This window comes from Hyperoodon ampullatus (genome assembly GCF_949752795.1).
Source record: "Hyperoodon ampullatus genome assembly, chromosome: 3".
Taxonomy (NCBI): Eukaryota; Metazoa; Chordata; class Mammalia; order Artiodactyla; family Ziphiidae; genus Hyperoodon; species Hyperoodon ampullatus.
In genome coordinates this window covers 25,164,654-25,186,193 of record NC_136916.1, presented here as the reverse complement: position 1 = coordinate 25,186,193, position 21,540 = coordinate 25,164,654, and the positions used below count along the sequence as shown (strand labels likewise).

Sequence of the window (21,540 nt, the reverse complement as noted above, 5' to 3'; positions counted from 1 at the left end):
GACTTCCAAAGCTTGCAGAGCGAGGCGAATCAGGTGGAATTGTCAACAGCCAGCTTCAGTGTAGACTGGAGTCGGAGGAAGTGTGGTCTCCTGAAACCTCACCAGCAGCGATGACATTGTTAAGTACTGGGTTCTTAGCCAGAAGGACTCAGCTGGAGGTAGAGAGCCTCTGCGCTGCTTGATTTTGTAACCCTGACATTGGGAAAATGTTTCCATCAGTTTACTCTTCTGGCTGGGATGTGTCCAGCAGCCTGTCACCTCACGCCCCCTCCCCCAGTGCTGCTTCTCCCCGCCCTTTTGCCTATTCTTTTTTTTTCTTTTTTTTTTTTTTTAATTTTTATTGTGGTAAAATATACATAACATAAAATTTGCCTTTTTTTTTTTTTTTTTTTTTTTTTTTGTGGTATGTGGGCCTCTCACTGTTGTGGCCTCTCCCGTTGCGGAGCACAGGCTCCGGACGCACAGGCCCAGCGGCCATGGCTCACGGGCCCAGCCGCTCCGCGGCATGTGGGATCTTCCCAGACCGGGGCACGAACCCGTTTCCCCTGCATCGGCAGGCGGACTCTCAACCACTGCGCCACCAGGGAAGCCCAAAATTTGCCATTTTTAAGTGCATGGTACCATTGTGCGACTGTTACCACCATCTACCTCCAGAACCTTTTGCCTGCTCTTTACTTTCTCGTGGAGCCTATGGGCATTGTGTAGTTTCACTGCTGATTCATGTGGCCAAATAGAATTTACTTAATTATTGATATTTCAAAACTGTTTATTAAATGCCTTCTCTGTGCCAGAAATTGGAGCTGCAAAAGTGAATAAGCTGGTCTTTTCCCTTCATAGTTCAGTGGGCATTTGGGTACTCTATTTCCATTGGCACCAATGTTATTTGTAAATACTTTTTAAAATGAATTTCTCAAATCTCTTATTAAGCGATATTGGGAGAATTAAAGTGGAGTTAGATTTGCAAACAAATTTTGATAATTAGCTTTATGATTTCCCAGAATGCGTTGTTTATATTTGTTTCCCAGAATGTGTCAGTCTTACCTTGCTTTTATAAGATTAAAGAAAGATAAAACAAATGAACCCATAGTTTGTTTACTAGGCTTTGGTTTGGTGACCAACTGAATGAAGAGGTCTCAAAAAATTAAACTAGGTTAGGGCTTCCCTGGTGGCGCAGTGGTTGAGAGTCCGCCTGCCGATGCAGGGGACACAGGTTTGTGTCCCGGTCCGGGAAGATCCCACATGCCGCCGAGCGGCTGGGCCCGTGGGCCATGGCCGCTGAGCCTGCGCGTCCGGAGCCTGTGCTCCGCAACGGGAGAGGCCACAACAGTGAGAGGCCCACGTACCACCAAAAAAAAAAAAAAAAATTAAACTAGGTTAGATGAAAGATGCATGGTCATTTCTGAAGTAGTGTTTTGAGAACCACATTACAGTTGACCCCTGAGCAACGTAGGGGTCAGGGACACCCACCCTCTGCTCAGTCGATAATCCAAATATAACTGTACAGTTGGCTCTCTGTATCCACGGTTCCACATCTGTGGATTCAATCAACCGCGGATGGTGTGGTACTGTAGTATTTACTATGGAAAAAAAGCCGCATGTAAGTGGACTTCTGCGGTTCAAACCTGCGTCATTCACGGGCCCACAGTACTAAGCTGGACACTCAGCGTTGTTTTTCTTTGCTGTTGCTCTCAGTTTTTCAGGTTAAACTGAAACTTTAAGGATGTGTCATCTAGAGAGGAAGGATTAGTTTTGAATACCAGGTGGGCTGAGAGAAAAGCGCATGACATCCTCTAAAGCTTTTTGGTGCATTTGTCTTCCACAGTCATTGTGGGCAAGGAATTTCTGAAGCCATGGCCTTGGGGGGCGGGTTGCAAATAGAGTGTTAACTCTGCAGTCGGCCTAACTGCCTGTTCAGCTCTGGGGTGGACATTGATCTTAGTCTGGGGGTAGAGCAGTGACCTCCACAGACTGATGTAGGTTTTCATGGAGTTTACACTGACCGTGGATTAAAATAGTAGGTTCTGAAGTGGACCCTGGGGGCATGCCCTACAAAACTTTGGAGACATGGTCAAATTTCAGCCATACTTAGTTAAGAAATGGAAGTCATTAATTTTCCTCCATTTAGCCTCAGTGACTTGAACTTGTCTCAAGCTTAATATGACAAGGTGTTGCCACGTTCACTTTGTCTGGCACTGAAGACAGTGAGCATTTCCCGGTGGGATGTGCTCTAGGAAATTCTCTGTCCGTGCTGCCGTCACCTGAGCCGTTGAGTTGTCACAGGAGCCTTGAGGAGGAGAAAGTAGAGGCATTCCTTGATTTTTTTAGGTGACTCATTGGAGCAATCAGCCACCAGTACCCTGGGCTCTGCTTGTATTCACCCTACTTCTGTGCTGCCTTGGGGCCTTTCATTTAGAAATCAAAACTGAGAGCTTTCAGGTAGTCTGCGGTTCACGTATTAAGAAGGGAAGACACTGTGGAAGGCGACTGCAGTTGACAGGGGCTGACTTCTGCTCAGGACTGGAACAGCTATACTGAGGGAGGGAGGCGGCATCCACCCTCACCCCCGCCCCAAGCACAGTGGAACCGGGTCAGCCAAGGTGTTGGGGTCTTAGAATCCATGCACAGAAGGGTGGAGAAATGAGCAGACAGACCGAAGTTTTGCCCGGGGTCAGACGTGACCCGGGGGGAAATTAAATATTTCCCTTCCTGTCTATATCACCTTCTCTTCCTGAGACACAGACACAGGCAAAACAGGACTTGTATAACACAGTTTCAATGGCAAAATGCTGTCTGAGCCTGGGAACTGACAGACTTTTGGAATGTGTCCATATGTTAGAAACTACCCATGTTAAGCATTTCTTTGCAGTTTAGGGATTTTAATCAAAATTTTTTTTCCTCTTTCCATCTGTGAGAAAGAGATTGATTTCTTATTTTGAGAAGTGAGCCATTTTGTGGGTTTCGGAACGTTGAGGTGTTTTAAAGGTGGCAGTAAGGATTGACCAGCATGAGCTGTGGAGTTCTCCTGACTGCATTTGAGATGGCTCTTCCCACTGTGACCTGGGGCAGATTTCCCTCTGGAAGTCCCCATTTCCCTCCTGGACTGCTCTTGGTGTGTGATAAGGCTTTTAGTAAGTGTTAACTATTGTTGTTTTTGTTGTCATCCTCTTGTGTTGCTCTATTCTGCTAGGGATAGTATATATTGATCATTCACGTGTAGATTGTTGATTCTGTCTTTGTAATCCATGTCATTAAAAATTACAGATTTCTGCTTGGTGGGATATGGGGAAACCTGGTTATTAATAAGATCTAACCCTCTACCTTCCTGTCACATCTGTGAGGTCATTTCTGGTTTTTTCCCCTTAATTGGGGGCATATATTACGTTTTTTTCTTTATAAAAGGAAAACGGCCCACCACCACCAAAAAAAAAAAGTGGTCAATTGTGCTAAATCAGCCTTGTAATAGGTGTTTTTGTAAGGCTTCTACTTTTTGCTGTTGACACAAAATAGAGTTTTTAAAAAATTGAATATATGTAATTAATAATGCCCTGAATCTAGAACTTCCATCTTATCTCATTTTATAGAACAGAAGGATTTCACTCGTGAAATACTTGACCACATGATCTTATATATAGGAAAATTCATTCTAGAGGTTTATTTTAAAAATAGTACATGGAGGGAGGGAGATGCATGAGGGAAGGGATGTGGGAACAGATGTATATGTATGACTGATTCACTTTGTTATAAAGCAGAAACTAATAAAACAAACAAACAAACAAAAAATAAATAAAAATAGTACATGGATGTAGCTTTTTGTGTCAGGGTGCTGACTGGTGATATCAGGCATCTTGGCTTCTGTCACTGAATGTTCCTGGACCAGGTGATCTCTTCAGATACCTCTTACCTCTGGAGTTCTATGATACTGCGTTATTTTAACATGGGAAGATTGGAAATCTTCACTACATTTTTGCATTCTTTAACCCCTACCCCTCTTGCCTTTCAGCATTAAACTGAGAAGATGTCCCTGTACGATGACCTGGGAGTGGAGACCAGTGACTCAAAAACGGAAGGCTGGTCCAAAAACTTCAAACTTCTGCAGTCTCAGCTCCAGGTGAAGAAGGCAGCTCTCACTCAGGCAAAGGTAAGAGAAGCTAAGCCCACCTGTGAGAGCAGAGGTGTACCGGCAGGTGCCTCCTAAGGATTAAGAGTAGCCTGCTGCTCTTCCTCTTTGTTGAATATGTAAGGTTTGTTGAATGTGTAGGATGCAGTTTGTAAGGGGAGAGGCTGGGGTGGGGGAGGGAGAGGAATAGGAGTTGAAGGTCATTTTGCTTCTCCTGGGAATAGAACTGTTTCAGGGAATCAGAATGAGGAAAAGCATACTCTTGGTTTTCAGCAATGATGCTGGTTGTCAAACTTCAGTGTGCAGGTTGTCAGTCTTGGCTGTCCAAGATTGAGAATTTGGTTAAAAGGCTATACAACACCTGATACTCTGGTAAATCCTGATTCTGGGTTGGGGCCTGGGGAGTCTGCATTTTTAGGGAGCAGTCCTGCTGTTTGTTGTAGGTGGTTTGGAAGCAGCACTTTGAGAACGAAGCTCTGCGGTAATGACTGAGCTGTGATAATGTGTGTGTTACTGAAGGCTGGGGTTGGTTGTGAACGTATCAGGGTTTGTAGTCTGGGGTAATTGTTTTTGTTTCTGTTGTGTAATGTTGGGCATTGGCAACATCCTTGAAATCATTCACCGGGTAAAACATTAAAAAAAAAAAAGTAGTTGTCTACTGGATATTTGGTATTAAAATGTTCCTATCAAATACGTTTAGGAATGAGAATGGTATTATGGTTTGCTTGTTGTTCTAGAACATGATTCCTCAGTGGAGGCTGTATCCCCTCCAGATGGGGCAAATATTGGTTCTAAGGGGTGAAAAAAATCCTGCTCTTCTTATGTATAAAGGCCAGATATACACAGAATACATAAACAGGTGTGTGGTGTATCTGTGGTATTAAAATTTCATAGGTGGAGAAGAAAATGTATTAAAAGGTTCCTTGAAGGAGGAGGCAATAATGAAAAAAGAAGTTGAGAAGAACTGCTTTAGAGATACATATTTACTAATAAGATGAAATATTTACTGATAAGATGATATCATTTCTGGGATTTACTTTAAAATACTCCAGTCTCTGGCAGGGGAGGCAGGGATACAGGAAACAAGATTTGCCACAAGTTGGTAGTTGTTGAAGCCAGGTTAAAGAGACATGAGTTCATTAATCATTCTCCTTAATGTTTGAAAATTCACACAATAAATTTTTTTTAAGTTGGAATTATTTTTTTTTTGCTTCACTACATACATCATTAATATTAAAATGTTTACATTTGATTTCTCAGTATTATAAAAGGTTTTTAAGATTAGGATACCCACAGGTAGAGAAAACACTCTTAAAATTTAAATTGGTTTTGTCAGTTCTGTTGATTAGAGTTTTTGTCTTTTTCATATATCATTACCAGATTTAAATTTTTTATGCCAATACTACTTCTTTTTAAAGAGATAGAATTCTGTCTTTCTAAAACAAACTTTCATCTCACATGAAAAGATTACAAAACAAGTCTTTTTTTTAAATTAATTTATTTATTTTTGGCTGTGTTGGGTCTTCCTTGATGCATGTGGGCTTTCTCTAGTTGTGGTGAGCGGAGGCTTCTCTTTGTTGCAGTGCGCGGGCTTCTCATTGCAGTGGCTTCTCTTGTTGCGGAGCATGGGCTCTAGGCGTGTGGGCTTCAGTAGTTGTGGCACACGGGCTCAGTAGTTGTGTCTCATGGGCTCTAGAGCGCAGGCTCAGTAGTTGTGGCACATGGGTTTAGTTGCTCCGCGGCATGTGGGATCTTCCCAGACCAGGGCTCGAACCCGTGTCCCCTGCATTGGCAGGCGGATTCTTAACCACTACGCCACCAGGGAAGCCCAAGTCTTGTTTATTTGTTTTAATTTTTTTTAAGTTGGTCTAATTTTTAAATCTTCGTTTCATGTAACTTCTGCTTTGGACATAAGATGTATAAATAAGGTTTTACATTCTAATGCTAATGCTATTTCATATATTCTATTCTTGAAGGCCTCAGTCTTCTCTTTTGTAAAGTGACTGACTCCTAGGAACAATTCTCATACTTAATAACATAAACTCAATTAGACTATAAGTGGACATAATTAGTGGGCAGTCTTGGTTCAATGGAAGATAAAATAGAAAAGCAGAAGTCGAAATATAGTAGAGATATACAGGTTAGATATACTAATCCACAAGTGTATGCCCAAGATATAAAACATACCCATTCCTTGTGAAAGATCCACACTAGTTGAAGTGTAATGCGGAGAACCTAACGTAGAGCTTTTTTCTTATATTATTTCATATGCAAATTTAAACAAAAGCGACCAAGCTTTCTGTAAAGCTTTTACAAAAATGGAGGAAATTTGTGTTGTAAAAAAAAGGGCTAAAGAAACTAGTATATGGTTATTGTAATAACTGAATTAAAAGGCTGTTAAGATTATTTTTCTCATATCTGAAAGGTTTGTTGCAGAGTCCAAAAAAAGTTTTGTTACAAACAGTATGAATTTTAATTTGAAGCCTCGGTACACTTTTCTTATTTTTTGATGATTTTAGAGCCAGAGGACAAAACAAAGTACGGTCCTTGCCCCAGTAATCGACCTGAAGCGAGGTGGCTCTTCAGACGAGCGGCAGATCGTGGACACCCCGCCGCACGTGGCGGCGGGCCTCAAGGTACACTCCCCACCCCCAACTGGGTGGGCCTCCTGCTTTCCACAGGCTGCGCTTTACACATCACTCTGAACACACCTTCTCAGTAGGCCTTGCACTCTAGGCAGTATCATTTTCAATTTAATGTTTACTTTTGTTTTATCAAGTTTAAAACATTCATCTGTTTAAAACACAGTAGTTAATTATAGAAAAATCAGAAACTGGAGGTAGGCAAAAAGAAAAATAAATGACTTCGGTCCTACCCTCCAGAATTTAAAAACTTTGTATTTTGGAATAGCTTTCCATCCTTCGCCTTCTCCATCTGTTCTCTGACTCGCTTTTCTCACTTAATATATTGTGAGTGTCCATCTGTGTCAAAAAGCCTAGGACCATATGATCATTTTATTGACTTCACAGTATTCCCCCGTGTGGGTTTGCTGTGAAGCTCTTGGTGGGGTTTCTTGACCAGAGGAACTGGTCATGCTCCTGCAGGCTGATAGTCTGTCAAGAGGGAAAGGCACCCCAAATGGAAATTTTCTGAGGATTCTTAGTCATTCAACATTTTTTCCCACAGATTCTCTGCCTAATTTTTTTTTGCTACATCTAATGAAAAACTGGTTAGTCATCTTCTGTTATTGTGTATTGGCTCTAGAACCTATAATATCACCCCCAAATTTAATCAGTAAGCATTTTCCTTCTTGCTGCATAGCCAATTTTTAATTGTAAAGCATTCCCATCAGGTGAATGTATGGTGATTTACACACCTATTTCCTAACTGTAGAACCAGTAGACCTCTAGTGAACACCTCTGCAGAGTGCTTTCTATGCATTTAAAATTATTTTCTTAGGATAGATTTCCTGAGGTGACATTAGGAGATCAGTCACTTTTATGGGCAATTTATTTAGCGTCAACTTGTTTCCAGCAGAGCTGTTTCAGTAAATAGTATCACTTGTAACATGTGAGCGTTTGGGTTTTTCCTACCCTCCCAGCATTGGGTATTAACATTCAGGCTTTTAAAATCAAGCAAGCTGCTTTATTCTTTATAGCATTTAGAGAAGGATGGCTCATTGTTGAACTTAAGCAGGGTTTATACAGTAAAAGTTGTTTGCTGTCAAATATTGAAATGACAAAAAATTAACCTTCATGCTGACAGTCTAGTCTCTGAGTTAGAAACTTTGTGATGGCAGTGTTCTGTAAATCGAGGGGCTCATTGTTAGCTTCTCCTATCTTAATAATAACTGAAAGGAAATGTCGTTCATGTGCTTTTGTGTTTTTAAAATGTCTTTTATGTGAACACAGATGAATAACTGCCCTTTGGTAGCCCTGCATTAAATAGATTTTTGTAAGATTTCCAGTGATAGGGCCTGGGAGGTGATTACAGTTACTTTTCTAATTTCTTTTATTCATCAAATCAAAGTGTTTTTTGAGTTTTAGGTGTAAGGAAACCATGAAGTGTTTGTTTTATGATGAAAAAACATCAAACTGCACAGTGTAATCCAGGAATTGTTGGATTTAGATCCATTGATGATGAGCATAAGCTCTCTTTATCATGCCAGTTTTGTCTTCTTACATAAAGTACATTTTACAAACAACCTTCCTGCCTTTGGCAGTGCTGGGCATGCTCCTCCTGAAAGAGGTACAGAGTGGGCGCTTGGGGACACTGACCTGTGCTCATTTGGGGGATCTGCGGAGACCAGGGAAGGCATCTTACTTTTACAGACAATAAGGAGGCATTGTGCTAGGGAAACTAACAGAAGAAAGTATGGAGGTTTAGGAACGTGAGACCACGCAGTAGGTCAGGGCTTACGAGAACCATGGAGGTCAAAACCACGAGCCTAGGGCAAAGCCCCCTTCTCATTGTGTATGTCTAGTTGACTGTGTGCTGTCTGCCTTTTGTTGTTCCGATTTCTTTGTTAAGGCTACTACCTCTTTTTCTCTCAAAGAGTAGCCCCAGTTTCTAAATGTACAGAAGAGAAATTCAAAATGTTGTCATCTGAACCTGACTTAGTGGACCTTAAAAAATGAATGATGATGTGAAGGGAGTTACCTCCACCTGTGCAGACTCAGGCCTGAGATGCAGATGCCTGGGGAGGGTGTGCATTCCAGAGGATTTCACAAAGCCCAAGAGGATGCTTTTTACCTTTTTTTTTTCTTTAAATCTTAATATGTCATGTCTCCATGTAACCAGAATCTAAAGTTATTCTATTAAATGACTATAAGAATGCGTTATTCATGAGTTGTTTTGTATTTTAAGTTTTCACAGATATATATATATATAGAAGTATTCTGTGTTTGCTATAAATAATCAAATTTATTGCTTAAAATTTTAGGTGGTGGCAGCTTGTTTAATAAGACTTCCAGGCAAGTGCTGTAGGGTGTTTATGGAATTAGTACTGAGCTTTGTCATTTTCTGCTGCTCCCAGGCTAGGTGTGTGGCCGCGTCAAGTCCCTGAACCTCCTCGGGCATCTGCTCCCTCATCTGTAAAGCAGAGGCAGACAGGTGGTCTTCAGGGCCCCTCCTAGCCCTCGTATTTTTTGACCTTAATTCTGTGAATAAAATTCCAGGACAGAGGATGATACTTACTTTGGCATTTTTCCCTTCCTCAGGACCCGGTTCCCAGTGGGTTTTCTGCAGGAGAAGTTTTGATTCCCCTAGCTGATGAATATGATCCCATGTTTCCTAACGATTATGAGAAAGTAGTGAAGCGCCAAAGAGAGGAGCGACAGAGACAGCGGGAGCTGGAAAGACAGAAGGAAATAGAAGAGAGAGAAAAGTAAGGCCTCGCGCGGATGTGGAGGTGCTCTACGTTTGAAATGGTCGTTCAGATATTGGTGAATGAACTTTAGTGCTGTCTGTAAGGCTGAGTGAGTTTCCTGGTTGGTCTGAGCAGTTGTCAGGAGGAGTCAGGTTGTTGTTAAGAATGTGTGGTCGTTACATCCCGGCACGAAAACAAACTCCAGAGCAAATTTCATATACAGTTGCAGAAAACTTAGAGTATACGTCTTGGGTGAGTTCTTGGAGAAATGACTTACAAAGTGATGTTGAATAATAGGGTTTTTTCCTATGCTGTGACTCTGCTAGAGTCATAACTACTTAAAGTATTTAAAATGTTATTCTTAACTTTTACTGTTTTTGAGCCAGATGGAGTTTTTAAAAACTCATATACATCTTTTATGTTTTTTGAAAGAATGGGCAACAAGGATTTATTTGCATTTCTTCTTTTAAAAATACTGAGTATTAATTGTTAGTTATATAAAATATTAATATACTATTATTTATTGAATCACTTCATGAAGTGAAAACATGTTCTAGAGAATCAAAATTATTTAATTAACTATTGCCTACTGTTGATATGGTTTAAAATTGAAAGAGGTAAATATCAAGGAAACTTTTTTCTTGCTATTTATATTCATATACCTCTTACATTTGTTCGGTTTATCTTCTGGATTTTTCTCACTTCTCATACTTCTGCTACTTTAGTCTTTAACCAGTTTGCACGGTCCCCCCCACAAAAAAAAGTCAAGGTGACGTCCTTGAGTTCACATCTCTGAATTGGTTCATCTGTGGTGAACGTTTATTTCCTCTTATCACAGGAGGCGTAAAGACAGACATGAAGCTAGTGGGTTTTCCAGGCGACCAGATCCAGATTCTGATGAAGATGAAGATTATGAGCGAGAGAGGAGGAAGAGAAGTAAGGCATGAACACAGATACTATGTTTCAAACATGGTGCAGTTCCACCATTTCATATTCAATTTCATAAATGGTTCATCTGACACTGATTTGGGTAATTTTCTCTCCAGAATCTCAGCAACCCACATGTGCATGACTGTAAATTTACATTGTTTTCACAGACAGTCTTTCTAACATTTACTTGTTGGACACTTGGAACATACCTTAAAATACATGCCCACTCTCGACTTTACCCTCAGCACAGTCGCACCAACCTGTTCTCTGTATCCAGCTACATTTCCGTTAAGAACAGCACTGAATGGAAAGTCAAGGCACTCATTTCCAGAACCTTTGCCACTAACACGCATGACTGAGCTTCCCTGGGCGCTGGTTTCTTTCAGTGTCATACGGGGAGCAGGGAGACAAGCATTTGAACTAGGTGCTTCGTAAGACCTCTTCCATCTCTAAGAGGTCTCTAAGAGCAGCATTGTAGTTGTGTTAGAGCCAAATTCTTAGTGATCATTAGATAGCTAAGCAGTGTTCATTCTTGAGAGAATGGAATGCTACTTATTTTAGCTTCATCATGTTTGATTGCTGGGATTTCCTGGATTTAGTTCACCACTTTGGTTGACAGATTGAGATTTAAATGAGAAATTGAAATCTTCTTCTTGTCTCCTAGATACCAGGCACTGTTCTAAGCACTCTGATGGATTACCTCCTTTACACCACACAACTTTATACCACACAACTCAGATAACTGTGATATCCCTGTTATAGTGGACTGGTGGGAATAACGTTGTGTATGAAACGGGTCCATTGTGCATCTAACCAAGATCTTTCTTTACCTGAAAACCTCATTGCAATGTGGTCACCTTTACCATGAGACCTAAGAAGAATGTTATCATGAAGCTGGAGTGTATTTCCACATACATGAACTCTGTTTTATGAGCAGCAGTTTGGCAAGCTTGGTCTTCCCAGTGTACAGCCAAGGCTTTTCAGGGCTTAGTTTAAACTTCAAAATACTAAATGAGTTGGAAAGGAGTGGGTCTGTACTAATTTAGATTCTTACTCTTTCAATGCAGATATGAATTATACAGATTTATAGAATACTTACTGCACAACAACAAAGAAACCAAGCTCATAGATACAGAAAACAGATTGGTGGTTACCAGAGGCAGGGGTTGTGGGGAGCTGGGAGAAATGGGTGAAGAGGGTCAAAAGGTACAAACTTTCAGTTACAAAATGAATCATGAGATTGTAATGTACAGCATGGTCACTATGTTAATAATACAAATAATTGCATAGTTTTGGGGTTTTTTTAGATAATGTTTATTGTTTTAGGCCATTACATTTTGGGGATAAAATAATTGCATATTTGAAAGTTGGCTGAGAGTTCTCAACACAAGAAAAGAAGGGTGCTGTCTTGTGGGGGATGCTCTGGCCTCACAGGGAGCTGGGTTTCATCCTAAAAGTTCTCAACACAAGAAAAAATTTTTGTAACTGTATGTGGTGACAGATGTTAACTGGACTTTTTGTTGTGATCATCTCACAATATATACAAATACCAAATCATTATGTCGTACACCTGAAACTAATATAATATTACATGTCAATTTTACCTCAGCTGAAAAAAGGCCTACTGCGTGCCAAGCACTATCAGGCACTGCATTGTTTTTCTGAGGAGGAATAGGGTTAACATTTGAGTGTGCTCTGTGTGTCAGGCATTATGTTAACATGTCAGACTCATTATCTTCCTAATCAACAAATGCCTGATTTATTAACTTGTTTTAGAATCCAGTACATAGGTTGAGTATTTCTTGGTTTCATCTTTCCAACTTACAAATCAGCTGCCCTTTTTTGTGAGGATGTGTGCCTTCTATACTGAGGACATTTTTTTTTTTTTTTGAACATTAGCAGGAACAATATAATCTAATATTAGGGAAGTAACGGTGTTAATATCCGTTATGTGTACTGCTGTTAACATATTGATGGTCATATTTTAATGTGATTAGTAACAAATTTTCAGTAAACACCCTGAATTTTGTATACTAAACTCATTGGAGCTGATCTTTTCAGAATCAGTTAATAATCACTTAGGTCTTAGTGGCAAGGTGAAAAATGATAATAGGTATTTCAAAAGACATAGAAGTTTTATTAAGGCTCATATTTCTCTGTAAGTATTTTTTCTAGTCTAGGCCTGTTAATCATTATGCATATACACTGGCTTTGGGGGATTTCTTTTGTGAAACATTGTGTGCTGGTGCAGCATGGTTTTGTAATTGGTTTCTTTAATTTACATTGTATCAAATTTTTTGGAGTGTTTCATTGATGATTAAGTTATATATGTTAGCACTTCTCCCTAGTGAAAAATTCCTTATGTTCTCTGCTCATGTTTTCCCTCTGGTTGTCTGATAGAAAATGGAGTCTACTTTGGTTTGTTCGTGTCCACCATTCTCTGTCCAGGAAACATGAGCAGGAATGGTGACAACACAAAACAGATTGTAACCAGAAGTACTGACACTTCCAAATAGGTGTTCAGTCCCAGTGGTTTGCATCCTGGAAAGAAGGGTGCTGTCTTGTGGGGGATGCTCTGGCCTCACAGGGAGCTGGGTTTCATTCTGTCTTTGCCTGTTCACTGTCCCGCGATCATTTTCTCATCTGGAAAATGGAAGCAGTAATACTTACTTCTGTTTTTTTGTTGGGTTTTTTTTTTTTTTTTTTTTTTTTTGCGGTATGTGGGCCTCTCAATGTTGTGGCCTCTCCTGTTGCGGAGCACAGGCTCCGGACGTGCAGGCTCATGGCTCACGGGCCCAGCTGTTCCGTGGCATGTGGGATCCTCCCAGACCGGGGCACGAACCCGCGTCCCCTGAATCGGCAGGCGGACTCTCAACCACTGCGCCACCAGGGAAGCCCCTACTTCTGTTTTTTTTTTTTTTTGCTTTATAACAAATTTAATCAGTTATACATATGTTCCCATATCCCCTCCCTTTTGCGTCTCCCTCCCACCCTCCCTATCCCACCCCTCCAGGCGGTCACAAAGCACCGAGCTGATCTCCCTGTGCTATGCGGCTGCTTCCCACTAGCTACCTACCTTACGTTTGGTATTTTTAATCCTGGATTCAGATACTGAAGTCTTCAGATGTTAGTGGGAGAGATGGAGTAGCATCCCTTCTTGCTTCTTTCTTTGGAGGGTGGTGTGATGTGACAGGTGGCGTGTGTCACATTGCTGAGGATCCGGCATCTGAAACGCTTTCCCTCCTTTAATTGGTGGAATTTCTGTTTTCTGCAGGTATGGGCGGAGCTGCCATTGCACCACCCACTTCTCTTGTAGAGAAAGACAAAGAGTGTACGTACCTGTTTCTTCCCCTCTCTGTTCAGATACACATCTTTAACCCAGTTGTGGGAAGTCTTAGCTGGAATCAGCCAGGTGTCCTTGAGTGCAGGGAAATGGCTGGAAACCCGTCCTTGCTCTAACCCTCAGCCAAGTGCTCCCTTCCACCCCTTAAGTTTTATACCAGGCTCTGAGGCGTCGGTTTTTATCTTGTGAGATTCTTTTTTTGTTTGTTTTTAAAAATAATTCATTTTGTCTTCTCCAACATTTCGTTATTTGGAGTTGGGTAAAAACAAATAGTAGGTGAGTTTTTGTGCTCAGTGGTCTAGGGGCTGTTAAATTTGTGACCCTCCACAAGGTGGCAGCACCTTCCTGGGTTAGGTCAGTGCACAGGTTGTGTGCATTTACTCAGATTGCCAAAGCAGTCTTCTCCCAGTGATCTGTTCTAGAATTTGGGGTTGGAGTTGGACTTTTTTTTTTTTTTTTTTTTTGCGGTACGCGGGCCTCTCACTGTTGTGGCCTCTCCCGTTGCGGAGCACAGGCTCCGGACGCGCAGCCTCAACGGCCATGGCTCACAGGCCTAGCTGCTCCGCAGCATGTGGGATCTTCCCAGACCGGGGCATGAACCCGTGTCCCCTGCATCGGCAGGCGGACTCTCAACCACTGCGCCACCAGGGAAGCCCTGGAGTTGAACTTTGAGGAGTCATGAAGCTCATCTTCCTGCCCTCTGGGTTGGACCATACTTAAACTACCCCAGGAAAATGTAGTCATCCCTAGTGCTTTTTAATACCTGTTGCACCATGAATGTTACCTTTTTATAAAGAAGGTAATTAAAAAATTGTTAAATACCTTTTGTGTGAAAATACCTGACGAACCATAAACCCCAGTTGAAACCAGTCTGTGGGAGTGGGGCCCAAGCATCTGGATCAACAAGCTTCCTTGTTGATTCTAATGTGTAGCTAGGGTTACAAATCACTGAACTGGCATATGGTCCCTAACCTCAAAGACCTTTATTGTCTGCCAGCGTAATAAGTTCGTAAGATGAGCCTCTTAAGACAGGTACACAGGATGCTATGGGAGTCAAAAGAGGGGTTGATCAGATCTACTGGAACATAGAGAAGGTCCAAGTGCAGTTCAGAATTGTTTTGTTGCATTTTGGTAAACCTATTTTGTTTTCATCCAACAGTACCCCGAGACTTCCCTTATGAAGAGGATTCAAGACCTCGCTCACAGTCTTCCAAAGCTGCTATACCTCCCCCAGTGTACGAGGAACAAGACAGACCCAGATCCCCGACTGGCCCTGGCAACTCCTTCCTCGCCAACATGGGGTAATGGTCTGGGTGCTCTCACCTCGGCAGGTGCAGGGAGGGCGGGGCCGAATGGGAGGCACTGTCAGCCTTTCCAGTAGGTGCAGCATGTTTTGGGATGGGGCCTTTTTTGGGTTTATGGGGAGATGCTCAGTGTGCTCAGTCACGCAGCCTCCTTCTTGAGGATCAGGGTTCAAGTCACATGGAGGGTATCCCAGCATGACACTGTTATGTTTTGTACAAAACATAAAGGTTTCTGATGGAAATTTTGAAAGATTTAGATTCTGAACATTATATTCTCTAGTTAGGAATAGTTTGTGATCATTATATTTGTTTTCATAACATTTGCAAATAGGTCATATGAATTAGAGCTGACTTAACGCTATGTCCAAAAGATGAATGACATCTTTTTTTTTTTGATAAAATGACCTTTGCTTTAAGGTCATGGTTCTATACCTTTGGTCTAAAAACTCTCAGTCGTTCTAACTATAATTAGAAATTCGTTGGTGTATGAAAATCAGTTTTAAGGTTGACTTTCAGGTGGGGCTTGTGGATTTTAAGTCTCACTGGATTTGGCATGCGTTTTGGTTAAAAGAGTGTTTTATGTTGTTTAGTCTGTTCCTCTCATGCTATGAGGGGTTGTCAGGTGAAGCAGCGTTGCACTAAGGCCTTAGTTCTGTGTCCTCTAGAAGGACTGCCTCTGGTGGCAATGCTGTGACTGTAGTAGTGACACTGGTCTGCCCTCACCTGTGTGCATGTGCTTTGATTCTTAGCGTCCTCGGAGCTGGGCTAGTCAGAGTTGGAGGAGGTGGGTCCTGCACCATAGGGTTTGCACACCACAGGAGAATTTGGAGTTTCTCATCTTGTGTCCGTCTTCTAGACCTGTGCTGTTCTCTGTGGTAGCTACTAGACACACGTGGCTGCTAAATTAATTGAAAGTGAATAGAATTTAACATGTATTTCTTTAGTCACACTAGTCTCAAGTGCTCACCAGGCTAACAGCTACCATACTGGGCAGTGCAGATGGAGAACATTTCCCTCATTGCAGAAAGGCTGCCCTAGAGTGTATGCTAGAGGGCGACAGACGTGAAGCCATTGGGGTGGTTTTGTTTGGTTTTTCCTGCTAATGAAAACATTGACCTTTTGCTAGTAAGAATTGACTTTTTGCTGAATCTCCTTTAAACAGGAATTAAATCTTTATGCCTAAGGAAGATACAGTGTAGTACAGTTCATCAGTTTTCCGTCTTTTCTTTTTAGCCCTAGAACAGCTTGTTCAAATGAAATATTTAAGGAAATTACATACATGAAATACTGTAGGTACAGTTCTGGTTGAAGCAGTGTTTTGTGATTTAAGCCCTAAGTAGCAGTGGTCAGTGGGGGGCACCCTTGAGACCCAGGAGGCTCCTCACAGTGCAGTTTGAAAACTGTCATGGGATTAGAGGAAGAGCAGTGGACTAAGAATCAGGAGTGGTGGGTTACACTTTCAATCCTCCCATAAACTCCTACAGAAATAATTCTCATGTGGTGTCTTGCTTTGCTTTCAGTTAGCCTTAAGCTCGTCAGCCCATCTGGGCCTCAGTTTCTTCATTTCCAGCTCTGAAATAGATGGTCCCTAAGTGTCCTTTCATGTATGAAGTCAGTCATTGGAAACTCTGCTGTACTATTTAGAAAAATGCAATCATCTTCATTATGTGAAACCATACTTACATTTTGACAGGCTCACTTTAAAATAAGCTGGTTATGAGCCCTGTAGCAGAGCAGATACTGGAGCACACAGGAAATCTAGTGTTTTCTAACAGAGTCTGGGGAAATCTCACTAGGGGAACTAGTGTTTCCCTCATCTCAGGGGTAATCTCAGGATGCCCAGGATTTCAGCGTTCACTTTTTATCTTTCTCCTGAACATTCCACGGCTTCCATCTCATGGCCCGTTGGTAATTATATGTGGCCTCGTCGAAGCCCTTGTGGAATTTACACTCTCTTTCAAGAAGGAGATTACTGTGATGTAAAATCCAATTTATGCTGTAGCTGATGACGTTGAGTGCGAGGACCTTTCCCTTTTTCCTCCCCACAGTGGCACAGTAGCACATAAAATCATGCAGAAGTACGGCTTCCGGGAAGGCCAGGGTCTTGGGAAGCACGAGCAGGGCTTGAGCACAGCGCTGTCCGTGGAGAAGACCAGCAAGCGGGGAGGCAAAATCATCGTGGGCGACGCCACTGAGAAAGGTGGGCCTCCCCTTGAGCGGGTCCCTGGGGGTGAGCAGGGTGGAGGCAGGCCATCCTGATTGTGATGCGTTCCAGCTCTGCGTTGTGGAAACTGAATCCTGAGGCCCGTTTTTACAAATAGTTCAGAACAGACAGACAGATAGGAACGCCCATGGAAGAAAAAGACAAGAGACTTAGGCAGAAATGAATAGGACTCCAGAAAACCAGGTCATGCCTGCTTCTACTAGCAAAGAGCCTTGTTACATTGATAAAACCATAGTTAAGTTTTTATAGCAAAACAGAGCCACCATACACAGTATATCGGTGATTCTGTCTGCTACATCTCCATCCTGTAAGGGTTCTCTGCTCTTTTCTTTTTTCTGCCCTTTCATCCTAATTTTCTTACTGACTGATCGCTCTGTGAGACTAATGTTATTTTGCAGTCTACTGGTAGGTGATGCCTACTTGGTATTTTATTTTCATTTGATTGTTACAGTATGTTCTGTAGTGAGGGCGTATTGGAATGAGTCAAACATGACTTAGCATTTTTAGCAGAACTGAGTGGTTTTGAGTCAGCTTAGCTGAACACCTTTTCCTAAAGAAGGGAGAGAACTTTTCTGGGAGCCCTGTTGACGCACAGCTTTAGGAAGCAGCAGTGAGCCTCACAGGCTAGAACCGAAAACCAACAGTCACCTGGCAGTGTGGGAGTGTCTGAAATTGGTCAGCTGGGGCTGGCTAGTTAACTGCTCATTACACTGGGCTAGGGACCTTCGGCCACTGCCTGAGCCAAGACTCACCTCTGAGGGTTGTGATCACTGTGCCCTGTGAGCCCTTTAGGAAGTGAGCTGAGCAAAAATGCAGGTAATTGGGGATATTAAAAAGTTCTAGAAATTATGGTAAAAATTATACCAAAGCAAAGTGATGCTTTCAGCCAGATAAGGCTGCATTTTTGCTGAGAGACTGTGCGGATGCTTATAGATGGCTCTAGGACATAGATAGTGGGGATTGCTATTGAAATTAAATTATTCATTGTAACTTGGACTCAGTGCTGTAGCATGTCTATGTCTGATGATGTTTTCTTACAGATGCAGCCAAGAAGTCGGATTCAAATCCATTAACTGAAATACTTAAGTGTCCTACTAAAGTGGTCCTACTAAGGGTAAGACGCAGAAGGAGGAACCCTGTTTGCTCTCTTTGAATTGTGTCACGCCACCTTGACCTGTCCCTGCACGCTTGCAGCCCCCCTGGTGACAGAACAGTTAAAGAAAACTGAAAATGACACTTTTGGATAGACTCCATATAAGACTGATTTTTAGATTCCTTTTTCACTAATGCTTCTTCACTAAACACAGTATTTAAGACTACAGTGAGTAATTACTTCAAAATATTTGAAATTGTTAGAAGTTCAACTTGGTTTATATATTTTGATGCTTGCACAGTTGCTCTTATAACTCTTTATGAAGCTTAATGTATATTTTTATATTTTATATATGTTTTAATACCAACTTTGGGGTATTTCAGGGATGAAAATTTTCTTCATGTCATTTGGGATTAGGAACATTTGCCATCATGGAAAAAAGTTATTTATACATCTCGTTTACATATTTGTAAATTATACTTTACAGTGGAATTTATGTATTTATTTTTGTTTATAGAACATGGTTGGTGCAGGAGAGGTAGATGAAGACTTGGAAGTTGAAACCAAGGAAGAGTGTGAAAAATATGGCAAAGTTGGAAAATGTGTGATATTTGAAGTAAGAGGGGTTTCTTTTGATGTTTATAAAACCAAGTTATAATTGATAGACTACAAAACATTTTCTGTAGAGACAGAGTGTGCTGTAAGTAACATATTGTCATACTATAGAAGGTGACAGATGTTGGTTAACACTGCTTTTACTCAGTTACTACAATTTCAAACATAAACACAAGAAGGACTTCAAATTTTATTTGGTGAAGAAACATTTCATTTTGTGACTGAGGTTTAGACCAGATGACAGTGTGCTCAGTAGTTTAGTGACTTGGACGTGCCTCTGGTCTCATTCATTTGGCAGGTGTTTTCTTAGTGCCTCCCACATACCCAGTACTGCATTGAGAGCCTGTGGGTGGGGAAACACATTCTGTGCTCATGGCGATAACGTTCCGTTGAAGAAACAACAAAACAAACACGTGAAATTAGAGAACATTCAGTTGCTAGACTCTGTAATGTTGACTTATAAGTACAGGAGGTGAGAGAAGGATTAGATCCACACAGAATAGTTAGAGGAGGCTTTGTGAACAGTATCAGGTGTGAGCAAAACTTTGGAATGAGTGGGTAGGATTTGGGTAGGAGAGAACGGGTGTTCAGACTAGGGTCATGGCTTCTGGGAGACCGAGGAGGGCTGCAAAATGGAGTGGTTGGGCGTGGTGGGGGTTAGCAGGAGCCGTGCTTATACAGTGGCAGTGGGGCTATGGAAGCGGGGCCTAGGAAGCTCCGCCAAGGAGCTTAGCCTCGTGCGAGAGACGGTTAGCATACGGGTCTTTTCACCTTAATTTCTGCTCACTTCAGCTTCTCCTCCATATCTTGTTGCTGTCTGTTGACTGCGTAATTATTTGTTTATGTGTCAGATGGCATAGGACCTCCAAAGGTCCTGCTTGGCTGTGTGTTCCAGCACTTAACACAAGACCTGTCATAAACGGACCTTCAGCAGATTTTGATGATGAATGAATTATACTTATTTCCTTGGTATTTGACCATTGCTTATCTGTATATGATGATAATTGGAATACTTACTCTGATAAAAATCATTTATGGGAGAAAACTCACATTCAGTGATATCTCCGATGATATCTTTACCTACTATACTTTCATTTCTTTTCCAGATTCCTGGTGCCCCTGATGATGAAGCAGTACGAATATTTTTAGAATTTGAGAGGGTTGAATCAGCAATTAAAGGTAAGTTGTACAGCTAACTATAAATAATTAAAAAGTTGAATTTGTGATCTTAATCTTTGTAATTAAAACATGTTCTTGTAATGACTAATGGAATACCTGCCTTAACTGACTGTCTTTTTGTTTGCCTTTTAGCTGTTGTTGATCTGAATGGGAGGTATTTTGGTGGACGGGTGGTCAAAGCATGTTTCTACAATTTGGATAAATTCAGGGTCTTGGATTTGGCAGAACAAGTGTGACTGTAAGAACTAGAGCCTGAGTCATCTCCAACGATCCTTCAACGAGCCACAGACTGAGCAGAGGAGAGCAAGGCAACAGGCAGCCTGCATGGCTGTGGGTACAGAGACTCTGGAAGGACTTCTAAGATATGTGTTGACTGATCCCTTTTTTATTTTGTGGTTTTTTAATATAGTATAAAAATCCTTTAAAAAAAACAAACAAAAAAACAATCTGTGTGCCTCTCTGGTTGTTTCTCTTTTTTATTACCACTTCTGAGGTGATTACATTTTTTGCTAGGATTTCATGATAATTCTCAAGTGCTTCAGTGATACGGCATTTCTTGCACTAAAAAAATCTAGAAAGTTTTGGGATATGGGGTTGTGTTACCCTTTGCTTTTCTTTTTTTTTTTTTTTGATTCATTTTAATAAAACCTGCAAGTTACTAAACTGTAGCTTCATAAATTCTATAATAAAGTATCATCTTGGCAGTCTGCCAAAGGTGAAAATTTCTGCTTTCTCTAACAGAGAAATTCTTCTTATTGACTCCAATCGTAGAAAAAACTCTTTATGACCTAAACTAAGGTTGAAGAATTGTGAGCCTACCATGACCTGTTTGGATGAATCATTTTCGGTTAAGCTAAGTCAGACTATAGGGTTTGTGATGGATTTAGGGGTATTTGGGTATAGAAATCATGAATATAGCCTTTGTTTTCAGATATTCAAGCCTAGTCTTTAGTGTAGATCAGAAGTGACCGGTTAATTCAAAACCTCGCAGGTACACTGTAAATGTGTGCCCGATTATGTTTTGGAAATGGTGGTTCCCTGGGGTCACGTTTCTACTGGCAAAATTTGCAGTAGTGTTAGTTCTCATACATAATTCTAAAATGTATAAAATTCAGCCACATCAGTTACTTAAACTGTACTGGCGATTAATATAATTATGGAATTGTGAAAAATTGTATCATTGAAGTGCAGTGGTGTATGTGGCTCAAACATTTAGCAGGGCCCGAAACAAAACATAAAAATGTTTGGCACTACGGTTCATTGGCCAGAGCAGGAAGTGTTTCCAGAATATACTTGTGCCTGTGTTCTGTTCCTTGCTTGCCCAAATGTTGCATGTGACTTACCTGAAGCGGCAGCTGCGGGACATG

At 41.4% G+C, this 21,540-nt stretch overlaps 1 protein-coding gene across 3 annotated transcripts; it reads left to right on the top strand.

The window, feature by feature from the left end:
* Positions 1–4,015: 4,015 nt before the first annotated feature.
* Positions 4,016–20,906, top strand: RBM17 (RNA binding motif protein 17; the record flags this gene model as incomplete). Of its 3 annotated transcripts, none has more annotated exons than XM_079700260.1 (11): positions 4,016–4,138; positions 6,637–6,753; positions 9,337–9,503; positions 10,324–10,421; positions 13,690–13,746; positions 14,918–15,059; positions 17,111–17,262; positions 18,327–18,400; positions 18,897–18,995; positions 20,101–20,173; positions 20,306–20,906. In XM_079700260.1, the coding sequence occupies 11 exons, from the start codon at positions 4,016–4,018 to the stop codon at positions 20,407–20,409; spliced, it is 1,206 nt and encodes a 401-aa protein (XP_079556386.1). In that variant the 3' UTR covers positions 20,410–20,906. The 3 variants fall into 3 exon arrangements, with proteins under 3 accessions (XP_079556386.1, XP_079556385.1, XP_079556384.1); XM_079700259.1 differs by having other exon boundaries at positions 17,111–17,292; XM_079700258.1 differs by having other exon boundaries at positions 17,111–17,301.
* Between the last annotated feature and the right edge of the window lie 634 nt (positions 20,907–21,540).